Genomic DNA, 12,143 nt, shown 5'->3' with positions numbered 1-12,143 from the left:
TTTAATTTTAAAATTTTTTTTTTTTTTTTTTTTTTTTTGAGACGGAGTCTTGCCCTGTCACCCAGGCTGGAGTGGAATGACACGATCTTGGCTCACTGCAACCTCTGCCTCCCAGGTTCAAGCAATTCTCCTGCCTCAGCCTCCCAAGTAGCTGGGATTACAGGCGCACGCTACCACACTGGCTACATTTTTTTTGTATCTTTAGTAGAGACAGGGTTTCACCATGTTGGCCAAGCTGGTCTCGAACTCCTGACCTCGTGATCTGCCTGCCTCGGCCTCCCAAAGTGCTGGGATTACAGGTGTGAGCCATCTCACCTGGGCTTAATTACAGTTTTATTTCAACAGATTCAAAAATCTAACTTAGTTGGAATGTAGACAGAAAAGGAAAAAAATTGAAATGAGAACACAAAGGGTATTTTTTAATAATTAGTTAATTTTTTTTTAGCATTTGTGTATCTTTTATAAAGACAATGGTGAATTAATATGAAACATAAAATAGTTGCCTGGTAGAGTTGTTGTAATACCACTATTCATGTACATAACAATATTTTTTAAAATAACTCTTCAAAAGTACCTTTGAAAAGTACCTTTAGTAGAAACTATTCATGACAGAAGAAATCTGTCTTTGCTCCCATGAAATTGACTTTATTAAGGTGATTAGTTGTTTGAGGGTTGGCTATTATAGTAGTACTATAGCTTGCAGCCATGTCTAAAGGTAATCCAATTTTTTAAAAAAAAATCAGTTCTATGCCAGTCAAATCCCATGCAAATCATACACGTGTGAACTGCATTCAGTCTTCTGGGGCCATCAATTTGTTGCCCCTTCTCAGCATGACACAGTCAATATCCCCCTCATTACTACAGTAAACTTCAATACCTTGTGCACCTTTGACATCTCATGAATCCTAAACGTTCTCCTCATACTATTAGAAATGTGAGGCTAGGAATTTATAAAATTCTCCCTATTCCCTATTATCTGGCTGTGAGTCTCAGGCCTGTTGCTGATAACAAAACTCCAGCTTCTGCAGAGACTCATTAGCATCATTCAGGCACCATCCTCAACACTAGTTGGCAGGGCAGCATCACCAGCAACAAGCTCCTGGAACACAGCCAGCCCCTCAGCAACCAAGCTCAAGTTGGCTGCATCCCAGCTCTATGGGGTGGTGGAACATGTCAGTATGAAGGAGAGCAGCCGGGTAACCAAACACTCCAAATCATGAGCTGAAGAGAGGTGACCAGGGCTAAAAAAGTCTATAGAGATTAGCCAAAGAAGAACTTTAAGCCACAGCTGCTAATACATTGGCTGTTGGAAAGCACCTGCAATAAACATATAATACTTTATGGAACACTGCAATATGAAATGACACTTTTAGGGCAGAGGTATAGGAACCCGGGAAGGCGGATAAGAGCCCTTGCTCATTTTCATTTCCCAGGTTCATGCTAGCGCGCCCACACATCTTAATAGATCACAAATGTTTGCTCCTATCCAGGTCTCATTATTTTATTCTCCAAAATAATACCTTCCTTCACTCACCCAGGAATAACAAAGTAATGACTTAATTGAATGCAAAGAGTCTAGTCATACCACCTAATTCAACTAGTTTATACATATTGCTGAAAAATAGGAACATTTGTTTGAAACCCACAAAGTGAACCAGAAAATTCCAATCATCTCTCCTGCATGGTCTGCCTTTGTGTGTACTTTCAACGTGAATTATCAAACTAGTAATTTGTCAGTATGGAACTTAAATTATTAATATGTGAATATAGTAGGCTATATTTCATACAAACTCTCACCACTGCTCATAAATTATTGCTAATTATCCAAGAACTTTAAAGAGCATGAGGATTTTAAAGTCATTAAAAGGGAAGCTTTCAGGCAGAGGCTGGATGACTATCTGTCAGGTAAAGTTTCCTGCACTGGATGAAGGAAAAGGTGGCAGGGAATGGACCTGGTGATTTTTCCAGTCTCTCCTACTACAGGGTATATGTATTACATGATGTAGCACAGCCACTGGATTATAGGTATAGAATTTTCAAGAAACACAATATTGTGGTCCTATGCACAATTATGTTAGGTACATAAATAGCCCAGAAATGAGTATACCACATTTAATTTTTAATTTATCTCAGTCAAATGATTTACTGATTTCCATATTACAAAATGTTTTGAAATTATACAGAACATAACTTATAGTCTCTAGACGCTGACATTTTAAGATATCAGGACATACAAATCATATTATGCTAATGTGCAACAAATTTACCACTACCCATGTGAATGATGACATGGCAGTTATGTGTATAAAGTAAAATTACGAAGAGGGTTCAAATTACTTTAGTCTGGCTTTGAAATACATGGTGAACTTTCATGAGGCTCATTTATTGATAATAAGTGCTACCCTAAGCACTTTACATCTATTATCTATTTTACTCCACACAACAACCCTGTGATGGAGGTTCTGAGGCTAGAGAGATGCAGCCACTTGCTGAAGGTCACTCAGTTAATAAGCAGCAGAGCAAAGACTTGAACCTGCCTTGGTGACTTTCTGACTCCAGAGCCTCTCATGTAACACTCATGACATGGCTTCCTTTTTGCTTCCTTGTTTTCTTACTTGTAGGTAACATTGAAATTACTTTGGTTGCTGCAGTTTATGCTACTGAACATTGGAGAAGGTTTTCTGAAGTCTGCTTGACTGACCAAGGAAAACTAATTTGAGTTTTAAAATGTGAAGTGAATGAAGTTGGCAGAGCTCTGATAAATTAGGTACGCATACTGCTACCACTGTAAATGGGCTCAATATTTCAAAAAGCTATCCATAACATGGAATGAGAGCTATAAAACTTTTCTTGCCCTTTGACTCAGTAATTTCAGGCTTTGGAATATACCCTCAAAGAAATAACACAAAAGAAAAAGGTAATTTGTTCAAGATGTTCATTCAGGGGCTATTTGTATTAGTGAAACACAGGGGGGAAAAAATCCAAATTCTCACTAATAGGACAGTGACTAAGCAAACTAGGCTCTGTAGAAAAAGAAAAGAAGAAAATTTTATGATCTCCCAAAATGACAAATGTAGAGTATATCCGTATGTGGACACATATGTAAGAAATACCTGGGTTAAAACATAGAATGCAAATTACTACATATAAGGATAACCTTGCACAACCAAGTAAAAGAGTATCTGCATTAATAAGGCAAGAGATTCATGAACTTATAAAGAAACATATCCCCTTTTATATAAAGAAATATATCCCCTTTTAATTGGATATTAAACATGGGAGGAGCATCTGGCATATAGATTGCATTTAATAAAATTTGTCTTTAAATGAGAAAAACAGAGGTTATTTATTCAGATCGTGCTATAAAAAGGAAGACAGCCTCCATTGCTTGCATTTGGAACACTCAAAGGGGAGTGCACAAGTTTTATGGTGAAAAAAATAGAAGACTTTAGGTATGTTCTGAGTGGAGGTTGTTGGCATGGGGAAGCTGAAGGCAGGTAACTAGAAGCACGACATTTTAGGTAATGAGTTCAGAGAATATATTTGGCTTTTCTCTCAGTGGCTCTGAGTTGTAAGTATGCAGGGGTGGAGGGCATGATGAGAGCAAAAAAATAGGGAAGGTGGCAGTCATTGACCAAATCCTGGCTGTGCTAGGCTGATTGCTACAGAGACTGTGATTTGGCCTTCTAAGCTGCTTGCTGAAGAGAATGTGGGTCTATCGTTATGCGTGGACTGGTCATTGTCCATTTGTGTATCCAATATCTCATATAGAATACCAGTTTATTCCAAAAGGTTGTAACTCAGAAACAGCCAGATGAAGAGATACATAGGGCGAGGTATAGGGGAAGAGGTGCAGAGCTTCTGATCCTTCTCTGGGTGTGCCACCCTCCCAGCACCACCATTCAGCAACCTGGGAGGTCCACTTAATATGAATGTATAGACTTAAATTAGACAAAGGTAATTTTTAAACTGAGACCTGACTGAGATACACATGATACCTCACATGTATTCATGTGCTGTCAGGAAAAGCTAATCAATCACTCATGAGAGCTACTACGTCCTAAGTTTTCTTCCAAGTTCTTTCCCCAGATTCTCTCATTTAATCTCCTTACAGCCCTGTGAGATAAGTGTTACTATCACCCCTCTTCTAAGAGGAGAATATTGTGGCCCAGGGAAGCTAAGTAACTTGCTCAAGGTTACTCCGGCCATGGCAGAGATGTAATTCAACCCAAATAGACTCACCATATGGCCAGTACAGCCATTATACTTTGCTGTCTTCCCTTATTTGGAAGACCTACTTTCCCGTGAATCACTTCTAGATTTGGTCTTCTGCTTTTCTCCTTCATCTTTTCTGTTTGATTTACAATATATAGGAGCCTTTCAGGAAATAACAATAACCATATCCAGAAGTTGTTGAGATAAAATACTCTCCAGCCGGTGCCACCTGCATGAACACAATCTACCTGCACTAACTCGTAGGATTTCTTACAAGAAGCAAAACTAGAGTAGGGTTTTCAAGTCAGCTGTGGGAATTGTAGAGACTGGAAGATAAAATGCCACTGTGGCACAAGGGATAACTACAGAAGAGAAAAATATATCATGTCAAGCCAGAAAATACTCAGATAAGGTTGAATCTAAGAAAAAAGTTGCTTGGGGATAAGTGACAAATTAAGAAGAATATTTTAAAACTCACAGGGAAAATGTTAGTTTAATTATTTTAAAAAATTGTATTTTACACTTGCCTAGTTTCTTGAGTTTTGCAAAGTATTTCTCATTGATGATCTTATTTAATTCTCTGGTTATAGAGTGGTGAATAGTATAGTTGACAGATGAGAAAACTTCAGGTCAGAGATAAGTGTGAGCTGTGTATCCAAGCAGCTGCTTGTCATTAGCTGAGCTGGGACTCAGTCCCAGGCTCTCATTCTTAATAGAACTAAACACTGATGCTGCTCAAGAAAGGTACAAAGTCCTGTGCAGATCTTCCCTTTAAATTATTCACAGCTCATGAAGCTCTATCTCACAGGTATAAGTCCATCAAGAAAAGTTCAGAAAACAAATCTAACATAAATGGAATCAAAGATAAGAACTAAATATATAATGAGTTCCTTTTAAATGAATGCAGCAGAGCCAAGGCAGGACTATCATCTGTATACAAACTAAACTGTTCGGGGGATGGCATGGGTATGTAGTGGTTATGTTTGGAAAGACACAAAACCCAAATCCTTCTATCTAAATCTGTATAAGAGGCACATCATCTCAGTACTCTGCCATCTATGACGGCACAAAATGAAATTTCTGCTTTATCTTACATTCCATGGAAATATCTTTATTGTGAATGAGGTGCCTACATTTATATTCACTTCTAAACAACGTCCTCTCTTTCTTATCTGATTCTGTCTGATGGAGGCCTATTTTTGCTTCAGAGGACAGTTCAGACACTGCCTCTTCCAGGAAGCCTCTTCAGATCCAAGTGAGAACAAGCCTCTCTTTCCTAGGCGCCCCCAGCCTGTCTGAGAACAACTTGCTGATGATTCTTGTCTCCTGCCTTGTGCAGCTCCTGGATGATATAACATGATTGAGATTTATATTTGTGCCTCCTATGATCCCAATACAAGTGCCTCGTATGCCATAGCAGTTTACTCCATTGTAAGAAATCTTTTGCGGTCCTATCATGCTCTATGAATTCATAAACCTTTACGGAGAGTTGGGCCATCTCAATTCCACTATATAAATGACCTAAATCAAGGACTCTCTTCACTTAAAAACCTTCTTGTTTCCTTACAATCATATTTCATGTTGACCTTCTGTGCCAGAACATTTGTATTAATTTAATGCATTTGTAATTAGCATTGGCAAGTAATAAACCCACATCCAGAAGGTTAAATTATAAAGTGTTTTTTAATTAAATAGGAATATGAGAGTCATCAAACTTAAACAAACTAATTTGAGATTTGCTTTTATCACAAATTTTATAAATATTCAACCAGATTTTATTCAATATAATGGTAGAAGCTTCAAAGCCAGAACCTCAGTCCTTTGAGGACTCTCTCTTTTAATATAAGCTGGTAAATAAACTACTAGTGAAAGAACTTAAAATTTCAGAGCCAAAGTACATTACTTCCACCAAGGTCAATTACTCTTCAGGGACAAAAGTAATGTTCTTTTTATTAGCAATTTGGAATAACAATTAAATAACATTCGTTTTTATTGGGATTTTATATAAGAACTGAGAAAACAATTCTTCACTGTAGTTACAAAAATATAGGAGAAAGTGCTGAGTTTCTGAAACACAGCAATCTTCCTATATTTTCTATCTTCCCTTAGGCCATGTGTGGTAGTGTGATCCTTATCTTACTTATAAGGAAGATAAAGACCAGGGAACAACAACAATACTACCGAGGCTTATAATGAAAAGCAAGCTACAAAAAAGATGAAGTAATTATTTTCAATTTTACCACATTCTATGAAATATCGAAAAACTCCCATTTCATTTGGTATACCATGAGAAAAAGCTCTTTGATCCATGAATGGGCTAATACAACAGCTATTCACATAATTCCTGTCTTTTAAAGGAGAATAGCAATCAATGACCAAGAAAGAAAGTAGAATTCACAAAAGGCATGAAATCTTACTTTTTCATCATCTTCAGTAAATGGAGCTCCTTCAGGAATCTTATTTATCGCTTGGGCCACACCAATAATCTCACCATCACTGCTTCGGATAGGCATGCACAATAATGATTTTGTCTTGTATCCAGTTAGCTTGTCGATTTCATCATTGAATCGTCGATCCTAAAAATAAAACAAAGAAAGCATTAACTGCATGTGCATTATTGTCAGGGAGAAGGAGAGAGAGGTTTATTTCTGCGTATGATACCTTATCACTGGGAACTTAGCCCCATGGATTTTTAATCACAATAACAGATTTGACTTCATTTTTAATTCACCAAAGGAATATAAATCAAAATAAGTCAACACCATAGTTGTTTGCCATAGTAAATGAAGACAGAGACTTTAAGCCCAACTGCAGCGTATCAAAATTGGGGAAAAGTGTTTTTAAGGAAAGCCTATAGTATGCGATTTATGAAAATGTGTTATTTCAAAAAGACAGGATATGAAATGTCATATAAGAAACTTACATGAGAAATAAATACTAAACACTGTGAAAAACTGTTCAAAATAGAACTACTTTATTTCTAGTCAAAAGGATCCTGTGAAAAAAGAGTCTATGAGTACATAATGATATTTCAAAATCCTCCCCAAAAGATATGGGGTATGGGGAGATAAAAAATTTCTCTATAGAATGCCAGCTAAAATATATAAAATAAATGATAAAATTATATAGTATGTATTTTGCAACTACCAATATAATTATGTTTACAAGCAAGGGTCATTAAGTATGCTAATACCATTGGGTGAAAAACTGTTTAACTTAAACAGTATAGTCATACAGTCTCAAGGTGCCACACCCAAAGATTCCTTATTACAAAGGTAAAAGGTGTCTTTGTAGTGAATAAATCTGGTGAACACCACCTCAAACAAGTAAACTTAGCATCACTGTTAAGAAGAAAAGTTAACACCATGTGCCTCCTGATATAATGCAACAGGAAGGACACAACATCACCAAGAATACAGTCAAATGTGTAACGTGAATCTAATTATTCAGGAAATGAAAATTAAGTAAGGTAGAGATCATCAGTCATTCTATCAGAAACCTAACCCTGGATGCTTAAAAAATGTCAAGATCATGAGAGACAAAAAAAAGTATTTTTAAAAAATAAATATAAAGTTAAACCATGGGAGCTATAACAGTTTAAAGAAGACTTAAGAGACCTGAAATCCAAATAAAATATGTGATCCTTTGCCAGAAATTCCGAAAATTCCATAAAGGATATTTTTGGAGGGACAATTGGAGAAAGTTCAGTCATGTAATGGTATCATTATAAACTTGCTTAGGTATTATACAAGTGTTATAATTATGCAGGAGAATGTCCTTATTCTTAGGATATATATGCTAGAGTATTTGGTTAGTGAAATATCATAATACCTTCAACTAAGTTTCAAGGAAGGAAGGAATGGATGGAAGGAGGGAGGGAAAGAAGGGAAGGAGAGAGAAAAAGGAGGGTGGAAGGAAAAAAAGAAAAAGATTGGCTCCTGAGAGGGTAACTGTGACTAAAAATGCTCCAAGGTAGATGATAAACTATCATCCAGTCTGATGATAAACTATTTCAAGCCAGGGGTTGGAGTGAGGCTTCTTCCTGTACCTTCTGCACACCCCTGTTAAAAGAGGCTTAAAAGCACTGCTGCCTATGCTATGCTATTCTAGCTCTGTCACCTAGGCTGGAATGCAGTCATTCGATCTCAGCTCACTGCAACCTCCACCTCCCAGGTTCAAGCAATTCTCCTGCCTCAGCCTCCCAAGTAGCTGGGACTACAGATGCAAGCCACCATGCCTGGCAAATTTTTTGTTGTTGTTGTATTTTAGTAGAGATGGGGTTTCACCATATTGGCAAGGTGGTCTCGAACTCCTGACTGCAGGTGATCCACTAGCCTTGGCCTCCCAAAGTGTTGGGAGCCACAGTGCCTGGCCAGGAGTCTTTAAATGCCATTATGAGGACGGGTTCTGGTCTGGTGATACATGAAGGCCACCCTAAACCCCAGAGACAGGAGGGTCCAATTAAAGAAAGGGAAATCAAAACCCAAACAAAACCAAATCTCCTGCTCAAAATAAGTATGTGACCAAACTTTCAGAAAATCAGCAATCTGTATTAATTATTTTTAAATTTCTCTGAGGAACTACTACATGTCAGGCTATGGGCTAGGTGGAAGTTGCAATCAAGTAGGTGAGGCAGACAATGTATAAATGTGTATTTATATATTGTGGTAAGTGTTACTGAGAAAAAAGCAAAATGCATGAGAGAGACTGAATATGAAGGACCTATTTTTAAGGGGATCAAGGAAGTTCTCTCTGAAAACAGAACAAATAAGCTGTTTTCTCAATCATGAGTAAGAATTTTCCAGGCAAAGAGTGGTGGAAAGAACTTTCCAGGAAGATGAACTAATACATATAAGGTCCTAAAGCAGGAAAAAGCTTAGTAAGTTCCAAAAAGTCAAAGGTTAATGTGGCTAGAGTATAGAGAGACAAAGGGAGAGTGAAAGAGGGAGGCAGTGACCAAAGGGTGCCAAGTCTCACAGGCCTAGAAAGAGTTATATTTAATCCCAAATGCAATGGAAAACCTCTGAAGATCTTGAAGCAGAAGAATGGCATTGGCCACTATTTAGCACTTAGATTCTCTGCAATTATCTTACCAGTTTACTTGTTCTCCCTGCAACTAAAATATAAAATCTAAGACAGCAGAGATTTTGTCTCTCTTATTTACTGCTTCATCCTAGCATGCATATTATACATGCTCAATAATATATTTTAAATAATTTGTTCTTTTGAAAAGATTGCACTGCAATTATGCAGAATATAGAAAAGGTCCTAAGGCTCCACGTACCATTACTTGGCATATATGTAGAAGCACTTTTCTAAATATATAGAAGAGAGGTACACAAATGTTCACTGCAACATCAACTATGAAAATTAAAAATGTGAAGCCATTTGAATGTTGATCAAGAGAAAAATAAATTATGATCTTGTGGTTTGGTAGTGTATTATACAACAATTTAAATGAATAAATTAGAGCTGCCTGTATCAACCTGAACAAATGTCAGAAACATAATGTTAAGTGAAACAAACAAGCAGCAGTCTGATACCATCTATATAATACCACAATACTTAAAAATAATACTAAATATCATTTATGGATTCAAATCTGTAGCAAAAGTATAAAAGCATGCAAGGGAATAATAAACACTACATTTATATTAGTGGTTACCCACTGAGAGGAAGGAAGGAAGTGGCATCAGGGAGAGGCATAGAGGAGGCTTCAACTAGAACAAGAAAGCTTTACTTCTTTAGAAAAACAATTCAGGGGAGCCAGGTGCAGTGGATCATGCCTGTAATCTCAGCATGTTGAGAGGCTGAGGCAAGTGGATCACGAGGTCAGGAGTTCGAGACCAGCCTGGCCAGCATGGTGAAACTCTGTCTCTACTAAAAACACAAAAAATTAGCTGGCCATGGTGCCAGGTGCCTGTAGTTCCAGCTACTCAGGAGGCTGAGGCAGGAGAATTGCTTGAACCCAGGAGGTGGAAGTTGCAGTGAGCCAAGATCATGCCACTTCACTCCAGCCTGGGTGAATGAGACTCCGTCTCAAGAAAAAGAAAGAAAGAAAAATAATTCACAAGCAAGGTGGTGGTTCTCTGAAGGTTGAGTGTAATCTGTGGCACCCAAGGAAGCTGATCTCTGTTGCTTTGAACCCCACTGGTCAGACCTGCCATGTCTCAGCACATCCCTAGGGCCGACCTACCCCAGGATAGTGTGGAGCACAGCACGTTCACCTGCCACCCAGCCACCATTCTGTTCCCAAGGCTGCATCTATCCACTGGACTGGTGATGGGGTTGTCAGTGTTTAGCTCCAGTGTTTACCTCCTGCTTCCAGCTCCTGCTTTGAATCCTTGCTCTGCGATGGACTACTCCCTGGCTACAGCTCTCACTCTCCTTAGTCACTGGGACCTTGAACAAGTTGTTTCAGACTATGTCTGAAGACGCATCACAGAAAGCTGCCAAGGCAGGCCTTTTGGCACACTTGACTTTAACTTGGCACACTTGACTTTAACCTTTGCTGGGCTTTGTGATTTCAACTATCATGATGGGGGCATCTGCAAAGCTGTTGCCATGCTGTGGAAGCTCTGACCTTTTAGACTTAACACCTTAAAAAGTAATTCCTAACACCTTAAAAAGTACTTCTCTTTGCCTCTGCTCTGCCATGCCATTCCACTAACAACAAAAAGGAAGTAACAGATAAGATCATTGTTGAGACAAAATTGTTTGGTGCAATCATAGCTCACCTTCGGCATCCAAAGTCCTGGGCTCAAGCAATCCTCCTGCTTCATCCCCCTAAGTAGCTAGGACTGCAGGTACACAACACCACACCCAGCTATTCTTTTTTATTTTTTGTAGACACAGGGTCTCACTACATTGTCCAGTCTGGTCTCAAATTATTGGCCTCAAGCAATCCTCCCACTTTGGCCTCTCTAAATGCTGGGATCACAGGTGTGAGCCACTGCCCCCAGCCCAGAATTTAATCTTTGAGGAAAAGTTTGAGAGGATTTGTATTCAAGAAACTGTGCAACTGAGTCCCATTTTCTGGTGAGTTAATGAGATTTTTTCCCCAGAATCAGAGTATAACTAAACATTATATATGAGCTTTTGCATCTTCATTTGCCAATCTCTTAAAGAGAATTCAGTTTAATTACTAAATACATGATCAAACATCTCCTGTATTTTTCCCAACAAGGATAGACAAAGAGCAAGACTGTTAATTCATGCATAAAGACTTTGCTGAAAATTAGACAAAATTTAAGTTTTGAAAATTTCCCCCTCTGTTCGGTTGATATCAGCTACTGATGGATCCATGTCCTTGGGAAACATTAAAATTAGAAAAAGCTGATATCTCACACTACTAATTTCTAAATCCTAAGAAGTGGAGTTTGGAAAGCTGCTAAATATAGAGAAGTTCCGTTTAGGGAAGAAGTCTCCTTTGTAACTGTATTAACATATCAAACATTTGGGGGCGGAGCAAGATGGCCGAATAGGAACAGCTCCAGTCTCCAACTCCCAGCGCGAGCGACACAGAAGACCGGTGATTTCTGCATTTTCAACTGAGGTACTGGGGTCATCTCACTATGGAGTGCCGGACAATCGGTGCTGGTCAGTTGTTGCAGCCCAACCAGCGAGAGCTGAAGCAGGGTGAGGCATCGCCTCACCTGGGCAGCACAAGGGGGAAGGGAATCCCTTTTCTTAGCCAGGGGAACTGAGACACACAACACCTGAAAAATTGGGTAACTCCCACCCCAATACTGTGCTTTAAGCAACCGGGCACACCAGGAGATTATATCCCACACCTGGCCAGGAGGGTCCCACTGCCACGGAGCCTCCCTCATTGCTACCACAGCAGTCTGTGATCTAACCGCAAGGCAGCAGCGAGGCTGGGGGAGGGGTGCCCGCCATTGCTGAGGCTTAAGTAGGTAAACAAAGCC

The 12,143-nt window shown here is 38.8% G+C and overlaps 1 protein-coding gene and 1 pseudogene across 1 annotated transcript in view; one reads left to right on the top strand and one right to left on the bottom strand.

Moving 5' to 3' along the window:
• Nucleotides 1-12,143, bottom strand: part of PDE11A (phosphodiesterase 11A) — a 466,948-nt gene that overhangs the window by 394,117 nt on the left and 60,688 nt on the right. Inside the window, exon 2 of the mRNA XM_017868289.1 lies at nt 6,633-6,791. Within this exon, the coding sequence (XP_017723778.1) occupies nt 6,633-6,791 (159 nt within the window). The remainder of the gene's footprint in view (nt 1-6,632; nt 6,792-12,143) is intronic.
• Nucleotides 8,803-10,797, top strand: LOC108527096 (succinate dehydrogenase [ubiquinone] cytochrome b small subunit, mitochondrial pseudogene; annotated as a pseudogene).

This window comes from Rhinopithecus bieti, unplaced genomic scaffold, assembly GCF_001698545.2.
Source record: "Rhinopithecus bieti isolate Rb0 unplaced genomic scaffold, ASM169854v2 scaffold_3062, whole genome shotgun sequence".
NCBI lineage: Eukaryota > Metazoa > Chordata > Mammalia > Primates > Cercopithecidae > Rhinopithecus > Rhinopithecus bieti.
The sequence above is the reverse complement of the archived record's forward strand: the minus strand, read 5'-3'. Positions and strand labels throughout refer to the sequence as shown.